The sequence below is a fragment of the Megalobrama amblycephala genome, linkage group LG15, assembly GCF_018812025.1.
Source record: "Megalobrama amblycephala isolate DHTTF-2021 linkage group LG15, ASM1881202v1, whole genome shotgun sequence".
Classification (NCBI taxonomy): domain Eukaryota; kingdom Metazoa; phylum Chordata; class Actinopteri; order Cypriniformes; family Xenocyprididae; genus Megalobrama; species Megalobrama amblycephala.
This window is the reverse complement of record NC_063058.1, coordinates 27,956,292-27,971,754: the sequence shown is the minus strand read 5'-3', so window position 1 is coordinate 27,971,754 and position 15,463 is coordinate 27,956,292. Positions and strand designations below refer to the sequence as shown.

General features: G+C 46.4%; 2 protein-coding genes across 3 annotated transcripts in view; both read left to right on the top strand.

Moving 5' to 3' along the window:
* The first annotated feature begins 130 nt into the window (after positions 1–130).
* Positions 131–12,534, top strand: LOC125246825 (E3 ubiquitin/ISG15 ligase TRIM25-like). The gene is made up of 2 exons (XM_048157895.1): positions 131–516; positions 11,656–12,534. The coding sequence occupies exons 1-2, from the start codon at positions 383–385 to the stop codon at positions 12,239–12,241; spliced, it is 720 nt and encodes a 239-aa protein (XP_048013852.1). The 5' UTR covers positions 131–382; the 3' UTR covers positions 12,242–12,534.
* A 348-nt stretch (positions 12,535–12,882) lies between these two features.
* LOC125246793 (GTPase IMAP family member 8-like) overlaps positions 12,883–15,463 on the top strand; it is a 55,004-nt gene continuing 52,423 nt past the window's right edge. The window contains exons 1-2 of one of the 2 annotated variants that reach the window (XM_048157828.1): positions 12,883–13,293; positions 13,895–14,599. In XM_048157828.1, the coding sequence (XP_048013785.1) occupies positions 13,272–13,293; positions 13,895–14,599 (727 nt within the window). In that variant the 5' untranslated portion in view covers positions 12,883–13,271. The remainder of the gene's footprint in view (positions 13,294–13,894; positions 14,600–15,463) is intronic. The other variant, XM_048157827.1, reaches the window with a different exon arrangement.

Sequence of the window (15,463 nt, the reverse complement as noted above, 5' to 3'; positions counted from 1 at the left end):
CACAAGTCATGTGAATGAATGATTCGACATCGTTTACGTTTATGTACTGTGGGTGGAGATTTTAGATGGCCCTTAAAGCAGGCGAATATCGAAAGTGAAATTAACTTTACCACGCTTTGCTTCTCGCCTTCTTGCACTGCAGTTAGAATTGATACATGGCGGAAGAGCTGAACAGAGAAGAAACAAGGAAGCATCAGAGAGAATTCAGTTAGAGAGTTATGGATGGATATTTTACATGAGAGTAAATAAGTATCTAATCTCTGAAAGATCTGAAAATCTCTTGGAACCACATCGTCCAACAACATAAGTTACCAGTACTTCCGTGGATTATGCCTCAGCCACATGGTTATTTAATTGTATAATGTGGTTTAATGTTTAAACCATGGACAGAGCAGAAGGGATCAATTTAAGACCAGGATCAGTTTCTTCAGTATCCAGCGACTGTTCTATGAAAAGCGACTGTTCTATAGGTCATCCTCTGAACTTCAAAGATGGCAAAATGCAACCTAGCCGCAGGTAAAATATGCATCTTGAAACGTATAGTAAGAACAATCCAATATTAACAGCCAGTAAAATATTCATGAGTAGGGCAGTGTGGGCATTTTCAGTAATGCAATTATATTCATAGTAGGATATTTTGTTCTATAATTTAAAAATATTTAATAATAAATAAAGATAACAATGTATTTGTTGTATCACAAGCTTAACCCAGAACACTTTACCACTGTAAAAATAAAAATTAATTTTATTAACATTTCCATAAGCTTAAACACAAAATGGACAGTATTTTATATCTATTTTAGTACTCAAATTGTGTTATTATTTTGCTTTTCATTGGCATGAACATACATTGGGGTGTCAAAAGTTTGGAAAATTGTTTTTGAAAAAGGTCTCTTATGGTGTTGTGTCCGAGTCCACCATTGTCAAGTCAGAGTTGAGACCAAGTCCTTAATCCCTAAGTCCGTGTCAAAGGGGGCTGAGTCATTGACATACGAATCCGCATATAGTCCGGCCGAGACCTGAAAGATTTATATGACTTGAAATTGCAATTGTAAACTCAACACTAAGCCTTTAAATGAATATTTTAACGTTCAAAAAACATGGCAATGTACAGTTTACATACACCTTGCAAAATCTGCAAGGTGATGCTCTACATGATGCTCAAGAAGGCAATATGTTAAGAGCCAGGGGTAAACTTCTGAAAAAAAATTGTACATTTATGTACAATGGTGTACATTTTTTTTATATTTTCATTCAGAGAAACATGTAAATATATTATTTCAAGACTCAAGATTTATCCTCTGAAGGGCAGTACTAAATGAAAAAAGTTGGTAACACTTTAGTTTATGGTCCAATTCTCACTAGGTGCTTATTAGCATACATATTACTAGGATATTGGCTGTTTACTAATACTTATAAAGCACACATTAAAGGGTTAGTTCACCCCAAAAGTAATTTATTATTCACCCTCATGTTGTTCCACACCTGTAAGACCTTTGTTCATCTTTAGAACACAAATTAAGATATTTTTGATAAAATCCGATGGCTCAGTGAGGCCTGCATTGCCAGCAAGATCATTTCCTTTTTCAATGCCCAGAAAGGTACTAAAATCATAATTGAAACAGTTCATGTGAGAACAGTGGTTCAACCTTAATATTTTAAAGCAACATGAATACTTTTATTATTGGCTGAACTAACCCTTTAATGCCTTATTCTGCATGACCATATTCTACATCCCTTAATCCTACCCAATACCTAAACTTAACAACTACCCTAGTCTAAAGTGTGACCAAAATGTTGTCCTCAGTGTGAAAAATGGATCTCAAAAGCAGTCACTGCTGGAAAGGGTTCAGGTACTGTATGCAGAAGATGTTAGGGCCTCATTTATAAATTTATAGGGGCCTCACCTGCAGTAATCTGACAAGGAATAGTGAGTGCGTCTGCTCAGACCCTGACGTGGTGCTAAGCACTTTTCCACTTCAAAGACTGTTTTTATAAATATGAGCGTTGGTGTGGATTTAAACCTATGCACACTCTAAGATCAAATCTGTGCGTACACACGCTTTTAAATGAGGCCCTAGAAAACGTCTCGGTTACGTATGTAACCCTCGTTCCCTGAAGGAGGGAACGGAGACGTACGTCAGTAGTGACCGACGAATTGGGATATCGCTTAGAGAGCCCTATCATCTTCGTGTAAACTAAAACAAGCCAATGGAATTGGCGTGCGATATTTGCATAATGCGCACCGCCCCCGACAGGTGTATATAAATAGGAAGCGGATGCAATCGCACTCTGTTTTTCGCTGAGGAGACAACTGGTGTCCGCACTACAGCGAGGGTACAGAAACTGTGGCGACGGGACGTACGTCTCCGTTCCCTCCTTCAGGGAACGAGGGTTACATACGTAACCGAGACGTTCCCTTTCAGTCGGTCACGTTCGACGTACGTCAGTAGTGACCGACGAATTGGGATCCCAACTAAAACGCCACAGTTACGAAACCCCTTCCAGTGCCCAGCGCAAGCTCAGCCGCCCATAGCACCGGCTGACGGTGAAGGGGGCGAGCTTACACCGAGAGAGTCTACTGCTGTCTAACCACTACCCACTAAGTAAACTAGACACACTGGGGAAGCGAACCCGAAGGGACGCTGCGGAGACCACTACCTACCCAATGGGGGAGGAGTTTACGTGGGAATACACATATGGACTGGCCCGGGGGGCAGTACGCATATGGAGTCCCTGGGATGGCTCCACCTGGTTAGGGGGAGACTCATCTGACAGGTGACAGCAGAGCTGGCTCTGCTAAGGGAAAGACACGGACTCGGCCCGTAGGGAGTTTTAAACCGTGGAAAATACACATATGGGACCGCTCACGTAGAGGGGTCACGACATATGGGCCCCAGCCAACAGACAGCGTCAGCGACGGATGTAGGCCTGGCATCAGACACTCCGCAATGTCCGAGCCGAAGGGGGAGGCGGAGGAGCTCGACAGGGTTCGCCAAGCGGGGAACACGACTGGAGAGAAGTATGCACGTATCCGGCCAGTGGCGGGAATGGCATTGCAAGCCGACACTTAGAGTGGGTACAGCACGTCTACCGACTAGTGGATGCGAGTACACGTGAAGATACCGGCTCTACACGTAGGCTATAAAACCTAGCGAACGTGTTGGGTGTCGCCCAGCCCGCAGCTCTACAAATATCTGTCAGCGAGGCGCCATGAGCCAGCGCCCAGGAAGAGGCCACCCCTCTGGTGGAGTGGGCTCTCAACCCGAGCGGGCAAGGCACGCCCTGGGATTCATACGCCAAGGCGATGGCATCCACTATCCAGTGGGCCATCCTCTGCTTGGAGACAGCCTTTCCCTTCTGCTGGCCTCCGTAACAGATGAAGAGCTGATCTGAGGTCCTGAAGCTTCGCGTTCTATCCACGTAAACGCGCAGAGCGCGGACGGGACAGAGCAAAGCTAGGGCTGGGTCTGCCTCCTCCGAGGGCAGCGCTTGCAGGTTCACTACCTGATCTCTGAAGGGAGTGGTAGGAACCTTGGGCACGTATCCAGGCCGGGGTCTCAGAATAACGTGAGAATCACCGGGCCCGAATTCTAGGCACGTTTCGTCGACCGAAAATGCATGCAGATCCCCTACCCTCTTCAGGGAAGCCAATGCAACCAGAAGAACCGTCTTAAGAGACATTAGTTTCAGATCGACTGATTGCAAAGGCTCAAAGGGATGACCCCGGAGAGCTGTGAGAACCAGGGTCAAATCCCAAGAGGGTACGGAGGAAGGGCGAGGAGGATTTAATCTCCTCGCTCCCCTCAGGAATCTGACGACCAGATCGTGTTTCCCCAGGGACTTACCCTCAACTGCGTGGTGATGTGCGGCGATAGCGGCAACATACACCTTAAGGGTGGAGGGAGACAGCCTTCGCTCCAACCCTTCTTGCAGGAAGGAAAGCACGGATCCGACCGAACATGATCGGGGGTCCTCTCGGCGAGAGGCGCACCATTCGACGAACAGGTTCCACTTCAACGCATAGAGACTCCTAGTGGAAGGAGCTCTAGCGGAAGTGATGGTGTCTACGACCGCTTGCGGGAGATCACTCAGAACCTCCGCATCCCGTCCAGGGACCACACGTGGAGGTTCCACAGATCGGGACGCGGGTGCCACAGGGTGCCCCGTCTCTGAGTCAGGAGGTCCTTCCTCAGAGGAATCGGCCAGGGAGGGGCTGTCGCGAGGAGAATGAGGTCTGAGAACCAGGTCCGAGTGGGCCAATACGGAGCCACTAACAGAACCTGCTCCCCGTCCTCCCTGACCTTGCACAGGAGCTGTGCGAGAAGGCTCACTGGGGGAAACGCATATTTGCGCAGACCCGGGGGCCAGCTGTGTGCCAGGGCATCCGTGCCGAGCGTGCCGCCGGTCAGGGAATAAAACCACTGGCAGTGGGCAGTTTCCGGGGAGGCAAACAGGTCTACCTGGGCCTCGCCGAAACGCTGCCAAATCAGCTGGACCGCCTGGGGGTGGAGCCGCCACTCGCCCGCAAGTGGAGGCTGCCGTGACAGCGCATCGGCTGCACGGTTGAGCACACCTGGGACATGAGTGGCCCGAAGGGACCTCAGATACTTCTGACTCCACAACAAGAGATGGCGGGCGAGTTGCGACATGCGACGGGAGCGTAGACCACCCTGATGGTTGATGTACGCAACGGCCGCAGTGCTGTCTGAGCGGACTAGAACGTGCTTGCCTGACAACAGCTTCTTGAAGCGGGCCAGCGCAAGACGAACCGCTAGCAACTCGAGGCAATTGATATGCCAATGCAGCTGAGGCCCCGTCCAAAGACCTGCCACTGCATGCCCGTTGTACGTGGCCCCCCATCCCGTGGCAGAGGCATCTGTGGAGACCACAGCGTGCCTGGACACTTGTTCGAGGGGTACTCCGGCCCGCAGGAACGAAGGGTCCGACCACCGGACAAGGGTGCGACGGCAGCTCGGTGTCACGGGGACATGGAGCGTGCCGCACTGCCACGCCCATCTCGGGACCCGGCCGCGGAGCCAGTGTTGAAGCGGTCTCATATGAAGCAATCCGAGCGGCGTGACCGCGGCTGCAGATGCCATATGCCCCAGGAGCCTCTGAAAAACTTTCAGTGGAACCGCTGTCCTGCGCTTGAGCGAACTCAGGCAGTTCAACACCGACTGGACACGCGCCTCGGTGAGACGCGCAGTCCGTGCAACCGAGTCTAGCTCGAGACCGAGATAAGAGATCCTCTGCCCGGGGGCGAGTTTGCTCTTGTCCCAGTTGACCCGAAGACCCAACCGGCTGAGGTGAGCTAAAACCATGTCCCTGTGTTCGCACAACTGCTCTCGCGAGCTGGCCAGGATCAGCCAGTCGTCGAGATAGTTGAGAATACGAACGCCCTGTTCCTTGAGGGGAACAATGGCCGCCTCCGCAACCTTCGTAAAGACGCGGGGTGACAGGGCCAGCCCGAAGGGTAGGACCTTGTACTGATATGCCCAACCCTCGAACGCAAACCGGAGGAAGGGTCTGTGTCGAGGTAGAATCGAGACATGAAAGTACGCGTCCTTCAGGTCTATTGCTGCAAACCAATCCCGGGGACGGACGCATTCGAAAATGCGTTTCTGCGTGAGCATCTTGAACGGCATCTTGTGAAGATACCGGTTCAGGACGCGCAGATCCAGGATTGGCCGTAGCCCACCGCCCTTTTTTGGTACAATGAAGTAGGGGCTGTAAAACCCCGACTTCATATCGGCTGGAGGGACCGGCTCGATTGCATCCTTCGCCAGGAGGACAGCAATCTCCGCCTGGAGAACAGGGGCACTGTCCAACGACACCTGAGTGAAGTGGACACCCCTGAAGACCGGGGGACGCCGGGCGAACTGAATCGCATAGCCGAGTCTGATAGTGCGAATGAGCCAGCGGGACGGGCTGGGAAGCGTGCTCCACGCCTCCAGACTCCGAACCAGCGGGACCAAAGGCACCACAGACGCACCGGGGGTGGGGCAGCAAGGCAGAGAGGGACCCGACTCGGGCGGCTTGGAAGCGGCCGCGAGTGGGGTCGGACTCTGCGAGGCAGCAGTGTGCATGGGAGACGGCGCACGGGACGCGGTCTGCGCCATCACACTGCCGCCTGCTGGCGAATGGGGAGGGTGCTGCCAGCGGCGAGGCGGGGCCTGGCACACTGGCAGACACACCTTGTTGTGACCTGGAGCTTGAGGAAACTGCTCTTTTTGTGGCAAAGTGGGTACCGCTGGACTCCGGAGAGCCAGCGGCGGTAGATAGACAGACGCCACAAAATCCCCCCGGCCCTCCTCCGGGGGTGGGAGAGCAGATGGAATACTCTCCCGAAGGGCAGGAACCTTCCGCTCCAGGTCGCCCGTCTCAGGGCCGAGTTTTCCCCGACCGCTTGCCACCTGGCTTGGCAGAGACGGGCTGGGCACCACGTCCGCGACCGGCACCCTGCTGTTTGGCTGGTGTAGGCTGCTGCTTTGCCGACTTAGCAGGGGCGGAGGAGGACGCAGGCGGGCGCCCTCGGCGACGAGCGGGCTGAGGCTGAGCCACGGGCGGCTGGGTGGAGGCAGCAGCGGACCGCCGTGGCATGACATGTCTGATAGCCTCAGCCTGCTTCTGTGCAGCGGAGAACTGTTGGGCACAGCTCTCCACCGCGTCGCCGAAAAGGCCGACCGGAGACACGGGGGAATCCAGGAACCGATGTTTGTCGGTCTCCCTCATGTCTGCCAAGGTCAGCCAGAGGTGGCGTTGCTGGACTACCAGTGTAGACATCGCCTGGCCAACAGAACGCGCTGTCACCTTCGTTGCCCGGAGGGCAAGGTCAGTGGCAGCGCGCAGCTCCCCAAGCAGCTGTTGGTCAGGACCTTCCTGGGGCATCTGCGACAGCGCTTTTGCCTGATAGACCTGCAAAAGGGCCATCGCGTGCAGGGCAGAGGCAGCCTGCCCACAGGCACTGTAAGCTTTCTCAGTCAGACCGGCTGAGAAATCACAGGCCTGGGACGGGAGACGCGGCTCACCGCGCCCGCCAGCGGCCGTTGGACACAACTGCATCGCAACAGACCGCTCGACTGGCGGGAGCTTCGCGTACCCCCTGGCTTCCCCGCCGTCCAGGGAGGTGAAGGCGGACGAGGGACCAGGCCCTGTACGAGCCCCATACGGAGCTTGCCAAGACCTGGTCACCTCATCGTGTACTTCCGGGAAGAAAGGCATTGGGGCGGGACGCTGGATTTGACCAGCGCGACCCCCCCCCCAAGTACCAATCGTCCAACCGAGATGGGCCGGGACAGGGTGGAGGGTTCCACCCAAGCCCGACGCACAAGGCGGCCCGGGAGAGCACAGCCGCGAGCTCGGGATCCGATTCGGGCAACACTACCGTCCCGGGCGGCAGCGCGTCCGGATCTTCCCCCGAGGACTCAGGCTCACCTTCCGACGCAGCGGTCGACATCCGATCCGCCGCCAGCACACCAAAGGTAACGGCTGGACAGTCCGTAGAGGGCCCAGCGGAAACCAACGGTGGCACGATGGGTTGCGGTGCTGATGAGGCGGCAGGGGCCCGAGGAGCGTTTCCGCTCGGCGGGAAAGCCCTGACCGGAATCCTCAGGTCGCCCTCTCTATACAGCGCCGTACCGTCATTCCGGTTCCGGGGGCCGGAAAAAACGGTCGTACGCGGCATAGGAGAGGGGACCCCCGCTTCCTGAGACTTCAGGAAGGAGAGCCTCGACCTCAGCACCGCGATGGTCATGTTCCCGCAATGGGAACATGAACCATCCACAAAAGCTGCTTCAGCGTGCAGAATGCCCAAACACGAGATGCAACGATTGTGCCCATCAGCAGGGACCAGGGAACGACCGCATCCATTAACGCACAGACGAAATGACATACTGTCAGGGTTCGTCTGTAAAGCTCTTTTAGAAGGGGAAGTCAACTCACTCGTGCTGAAGCACCCAGGGAGCGACGCGATGTGTCAGGTACACCACTCCCTGACACACCGAGGAACCGGCCCAAATCGCTCACACACACACTCTTTGTGTTGCTGTGAAAACAGCAGTTTTAGAGCTTATAGCTCAGCTCCTCGGACACTCGCGACCTCGCTGAACGTGCCCTCTTCACCAGCACTAAAAGCTCGCTGTGATCCTCTTCTGTTTTTTGTTTTAGAATAAATAACAAACGAAGAAAAGAGTCTTCTAAATAGGACACCAGAGAATGGCTCCGAAGCGAAAGACAGAGTGCGATTGCATCCGCTTCCTATTTATATACACCTGTCGGGGGCGGTGCGCATTATGCAAATATCGCACGCCAATTCCATTGGCTTGTTTTAGTTTACACGAAGATGATAGGGCTCTCTAAGCGATATCCCAATTCGTCGGTCACTACTGACGTACGTCGAACGTGACCGACTGAAAGGGAACCAAAGAATTTGTGGGACCTGGATGATTTTTCTGAAGAACATTGGGCAGTTTAACAAGGAACTCATGAACAACCATCACAAAACAAAAAAAGTCATGCGTCATCAGGTAATGACAACACAGTATTAAGAATCAAGCTTAAAGAATAGCAGTTTTTACAATACAGAGTGTTTTACAGCAGCCCTAAGTTATTATTGAGCTAAAGTATGTTTTTTAATTAAATCACTTCCGTTGTAAAAATCATTAATTATTAACATGGGGGCCCCTTACATGACACCCTTTTAACTGAAAACAGAAGACTTTTAATGTGTTCTTGCCGTTCATTTACATGTTTAGTCTATAGGTAAGCGCATTTGAATGTGAATGTGTGCAGACGCTTAGTCTTTCTTTACAAAGTGACATCACCAAAAGACTTGTCTGGCCCACGTAATACAGAATTATTAGTTGTTTCTGTGGATCCATGCGAACTGGAATTATTTTGATAACGTTTTATCTATACATAGGAAAGAAAAGGGAAAGAGGCATTCACAGGCATAGTTTAGTTGACACTTCAGGCTTGTTGTCATGTCTAGGCGCAGGTCCTTCATCTCATCTGGATACAGCCTCGATCTGGCAGGCTACGGCAAACCTCGGGATAAACAGAGAGAGACTAATATTAACGTAACTTATTAACATTCTTCTAATGATGTAGCGAGTACATCAGGTGTTATCGTAAGTGTTCCCGGTTCCAGCTGACCTAATCTATGCAGCTTAACAATTTACATGATTTGAATTATATAAGATAATGTGTTATGTGTATGCCAGATTAAAGAGATGCATTTTTAGTCTAGATTTAAACTGACAGAGTGTGTCTGCTTCCCGAACAATACTAGGAAGATTGTTCCAGAGTTTAGGTGCCAAACAGGAGAAGGATCTACCGCCTGCGGTTGATTTTGATATTCTAGGTATTATCAGCTGGCCTGAATTCTGAGATCGCAATAAACGTGAAGGACTATGCATTAAAGGGGACCTATTATGCAAAATTCAGTTTTGCATGGTGTTTGGACATAAATGTGTGTTGGCAGTGTGTGTATAGAACCACCCTATAGTGATAAAAATCCACCCACTTCCAAGCGTTTTAGATGTTCTGTAGCTGGATGGATTAATCCACATAACTCTCTTCATTTACTACCTAAATCTGAGCTGCTGAAGACGAGGTGGATTAACTTAAAATTCTCCCTCAGTTCTGTCGAAATTCGTGTATGTCTGCGCGAATCATTTCACACCGGACTGCTTAGTGAACGAATATCAATACAAAGGGACAATACAAAACAGAGACTGTGCTAAAAATGTGCTACTCAAGGATAGTCAAGTAAAAACTGTTCTGATCCAGCTTACAGTCTCCAGAGTGACACTAAATATGGCAGTAATGAAGGTGAGAGCACTTTATTACAGTTCATCAGAGTTTATTTACGGGTATAACATTTATTAAACACCACCCGAAAGGCATAAGGTCTTTATATATTCTTTTACTGTTATTTGTAACGAGTGTTTCTGTGTACTTCGCTATGTATGTTGATGATAATACAAGGAAAAGAGAGAGAGTTTATGGATAATATTTTAATGCACACTTGCAGTGTTTTATTAAGCTCTTACAGTGATTTTCTAGAGTGAAAATGGATGCTTCATCTTTTGCTGAAGTACAATAAACATCATAAAACTCATCTGTATTGTTTTGGCCATCATTCAGAGGGTACAACAGGCTTGTACTAATATATTGTCTTCTTCTTTATCCACTATAATTTATAACTGTAATTTAACTAAACTTTACCTATAATATTCTATCTCCATGCAGCATATATTCGCAGTTTCTGACATTATAGCGTGTCCTCACTGACTCTGGAGGATCAGCTCTTGAAGCTCCGCCCTCTTAGGCCCTCAGCAGCTCATTTGCATTTAAAGGGACCGCACTGAAATGGCTCGTTTTTGCTCAACCACTAAAAGTGGCAATTTTAACATGCTATAAAAAATTATCCGTGAGGTATTTTGAGCTGAAACTTCACATACACACTCTAGGGACACCAGAGACTTATTTTATATCTTGTAAAATGGGGCATAATAGGTCCCTTTTAAGAGCTCACTCAGGTACTGGGGAGCTAAACCATTTAGTGCCTTGTAAGTAATTAGCAAGATTTTAAAATCTATACAATGTTTAACAGGAAGCCAATGCAGTGTTGACAGAACTGGGCTAATATGGTCATACTTCCTGGTTCTAGTAAGAACTCTTGCTGCTGCATTTTGTACCAGCTGGGGTTTGTTTATTAGGCGTTCAGGGCAACCACCCAGTAGAGCGTTACAGTAATCTAGCCTTGAGGTCATGAACGCATGAACTAACTGCTCCGTGTGTTAGTTTATCAAAAGTAGTTGTCAACAAAGCCACAAATACAGCAAGACATCAACAAAACTCAATTTTGTTTTTCAGTAAATGCAGGATTGCAACATTTAACAGGACTGCAATTGTAACAAATTGTGGTCATGTTGTCATTACTCAAAAACCTTTTGAAATATTTGGATACAATTTTTATGTCAGTAACTTGTATTTGTGTTCTACTTGGTAACAGTCACTAAATGTTTTTACAAGGAATCTTAGATTGAAATATTGACAATATTGATTGAAGCATTAGAAGTCAAATATTAAATCTGCCCCCACATGCAGGGGCAATTGTATCAACACATGTAATACCTTCATATAAATACCAAGGACCACAATAAACTCCAGAGAATATATATATAGTTAAAAGTATTTAATATCCACTACATCCATATTGTCCAGAACAATTAATTAACTCTCCTTGCTGTTTTCCTTGGTCTGAACCTAGGCATGCTGTGAACAGAGAGTGTACAGGGCGTACTGAGTAAAATGGATCCCTAGATTGAGAGGCAAAAACAAATTATTGGAAAAAATAATCTATTTTTATGTCCTTACTAAGCTGGTCACTATTTTGTTGGTGTCAGGGGCAATTGTAACGCAGTGTTGCATGCACCTACATGTTGAAGGTGTCCACTGAAGGTGTGTTGAAGAACCCAAGTGCAGTCTATTAAAAGAAAGTAGCCAAACACAACCCAAAGCAGGCATGGCATGACATCATACCTATTTTCACACGTCACTCAAACACAGAACCAGGAAACATGAAACATGAGTTCAGAGAAATTGAGGTGTAGTTGATCTGTTGTTTGTGTCTCTGTATTCATGCAGTAAAATGGCAGAAGGCAGAATTTCAGTGGATCAGAATCTGTTCCTGTGTCCAGTGTGTCTGGATCTCCTGAAGGATCCAGTGGCCATTCCCTGTGGACACAGTTACTGTAAGATCTGTATTACAGGCTGCTGGGATCAGGAGGATCAGATGAGAGACTACAGCTGCCCTCAGTGCAGACAGACCTTCAGTCCAAGACCTGCTTTAGCTAAAAACACCATTCTGGCTGAAGTGGTGGAGAAACTGAAGACTAACCTTCCTGCTGACTGTTACGCTGGAGCTGGAGATGTGCAGTGTGACGTCTGTACTGGAAGAAAACACAAAGCCGTCAAGTCCTGTCTGGTGTGTCTGAACTCTTACTGTCAGAATCACCTTGAACAACATGAGAGTTTGTTTAAAGAAAAGAGACACAATCTGACTGAAGCCACTGGACGACTGCAGGAGATGATCTGCCAGAAACACGACAAGATCCTTGAGGTTTTCTGCCGCACTGATCAGAAGTGTATATGTGTGCTGTGTATGATGGATGAACATAAAAACCACATTACTGTATCAGCTGCAGCACAGAGGACAGAGAAACAGGTATGAACGTGGTATGAGGTCCCAGGTATGAGGTCCCATTATGATCATTTACAGGCTCAAAAAAAAAATGCACACAAAATTATCATTTACTCATGTTATTCAAACTGGTATGTATTTTCTTTCTTTCTTTTACTGAGGAACACTAGATAAGGTATTATAGGGGAATGTCTCATCTGTCTATATGTTGAAAGTCAATAGGATCCAAAAGTTTCAATCCTAAAAAAGAGGATTGAACTCCAAAGGGTAATCAAAAGGGTGTTTCTCGAACAGAAGGCTGCATCCTTCCTAGTCCAGTCCTTCTGAGGCTTGTAGACTAGCATTCTCCTCAGCAATTAAACACTAGAACGAGACTGCAACATAGTTCGTAAATATGGGAAGAAGGAGGATTTCAGTGTATTCAAATAAGGAAATTTTACTTTAATTTTATGGTTTTTGTTTGGTATATAGTGCTGCCAGTCATTTGGCCATTTTGTTACTGTATTAATTACAGATTATTCTTGTAATTTTACATACATTTGTATGTAATTTAAGAAAACAGAAAAAATACTGTATAAAAATAGTATTTTTTCTGTTGCTAAAAAAAAAGTGAATTACTGTAATTTGTCATTAATGTCACAATACTTAAAATAACAGCCGAGATGTTAATTTAGAGATAGTTTTACAGAGTATTGACTACAATTTAAAATACAAGAAAACAACCTGAAAAAAATCAGTTCTTTTCTATAAAATCAGAATTTTTTTTTTTACAGTGTAGTATTAAGAGTGGGGTTGAGGTTTAGGGTTACCTTATCAAGTCATCTCAACTTTAATTCAATCATTAAACAAAAGCTACTGTCACTTGAAACAACGACAATCAGCTTGTCTTGAATATTACTCAAACATCATCTTTACATCTATAGACACGCTCATGTTTGTCTGTTCTGAAGCAGCAGGAAGTGAGTCTCGTCAAACACACTATGAAAGAACATTACAAGTAAAAACTACTAGACTGCTGGAGGATCAATATTTCATTTGGAGCTCCAACTAAGGCAACAACATGTCCAGTAAAATGAACATCGGTAAGTATTTCAAACGTAATAAAAGCTATTTTCATGGAAGAAAAAATGTCAACTTGTTTACTTGCTTTCACTTTCATATTGGTCTGTACGGATAAGTACTGTACTGTACTTTTTTTGGCTTTCTTTCCAGTAAATGAATGTAAATGTAACACAGTCAAGTGTTTGCTGGAGCTAATAGACACCAGTGCATTGATAACACTTTCCCAGGTGTGAACACACACAAGAGAGAAATTTATTCACTGGTTTAGAGCGCCAATTTAATTATTTTAATGAATATACTTTCTGAAAACATATTCTGAATTATCATTTGTAATTTAGTTTTGTTTAATCTGTGATCTGTTGTGTTGTGTGCAGATCATTGAAATTAAGCACTTTTCTTTTCCATAATTCATAATTATTGTCCATCAATAACTTTTGTTCAACTCTGATTTAAGAGTTTAATTATTGTGAGATACACTTATATGTTATTTTTAATCAATAATGTGTAGTTTGACACCCATACAAATACGGTGAACTTTATTTCAGTAACCCCTTTTTTCACACAGAGAAGATCTAAGATGTCACCCACATTAAGAAGTGTGTTTTGTTCTATTTGTTTCAGGTGACGCTCAACATCTCTCAGATCTGAGGATTGTGTTGATGGGGTATAGAAGATCTGGTAAGAGTTCATCAGGAAACACCATCCTGGGCAGAGAGGAGTTTGACTTGAAGACATCTGCTCAGTGTGTGAGGAGACATGGAGAAGTAGCAGACAGACACATCACTGTCATTGAAGCTCCAGGATGGTGGCTGAATCACACTGTAGAGGAGAGTCCTGAGATACTGAAACAGGAGATTTTCCTCAGTATGTCTCTGTGTCCTCCAGGACCACACGCTGTACTACTGATCATAGATGTGGACACTGGATTTAAAGAGACTGAGAGAAAAGCAGTGCAGGATCATCTGGATCTTCTCAGTGAGAGAGTCTGGAGTCACACTATAGTTCTGTTCACTCGTGGAGACTTTCTGTTAGACACATCTATAGAGCAGCACATTGAGAGTGAAGGACAGGATCTCCAGCGGCTGCTGGACAAATGTGGGAACAGGTATCATGTTCTCAACAATCTCAACAGGAGTGACGACACTCAGATCAAGGAGCTGCTGGAGAAGATTGAGGAGACAGTGGCACAAAACAACGGCCGCCATTTTGAAATAGACAGAAAGATTTTACAGGAGGTGAAAGAGAGAAGAAGAGCAGAGGAAGAGAGAGCAGAAGAACGAATGAAGAGGATGAAGAAACAGAGAGAAAACATCAGATCACAGATGAGTGAGTACACATTGTGACAGCATGAGAGGTTCAGGATCTTTAGCTTGTGTAGTTTCTCAGTAAACTGCTTCAACAGTCTTTTTGGCAGGTGTAGGTTTAATAATCAAACAGAAGGTTTTCAACTTAAATCTCTTCAGCTAACAACAAAATACTTAGTCTTCTTTGTTTCACTGTTATGTCTCTTTTCCCCACCACACACATGTCACCATTCTCCCACAGTCTAATAGACTTTGCTGCTGCTCTCTCTGGCAACCTGGGTTTTGTAGTCCTTAATAGATGGCCATCCAGCTTCCACATGTGGTGACCTGGGAGTGGTAGTTCTTAAGATCCCTCTTGCTCCAGCCATCTTAGAACAATTTATCTGCCCTCTACAACACGCCCTCTCATGATGCCACAACATACTTTATAGTTCAGATACAGTCGTGCTCAAGAGTTTACATACCCCTTGCTCCATCTGCAAAATGTTAATTATTTAAAAAAATTAAAAGGGATCATACAAAATGCATGTTATTTTATATTCATTACCATCCTGAGTAAAATATTTTATATGAAAGATGTGTACATATATTCCACAAGACAAAAAATAGCTGAATTTATATAAATGACCCTGTTCAAAAGTTTTCACCCCCTGTCTCTTAATGCGTCATGTTTCCTTCTGGAGCATCAGTGAATGTTTGAACCTTTTTTAATAGTTGTGTTTGAGTCCTTCAGTTGTCCTCATTGTGAAAAGATGGATCTTAAAATCATACAGTCATTGTCTGTATACTGAGTACATTAGGTAGATCATTAATATTTAGCAGTCTCAGCAATAACAATAAACTTGTTGTCATTAATCTCTATTTGTAGATTCATTCCCAATAGCAG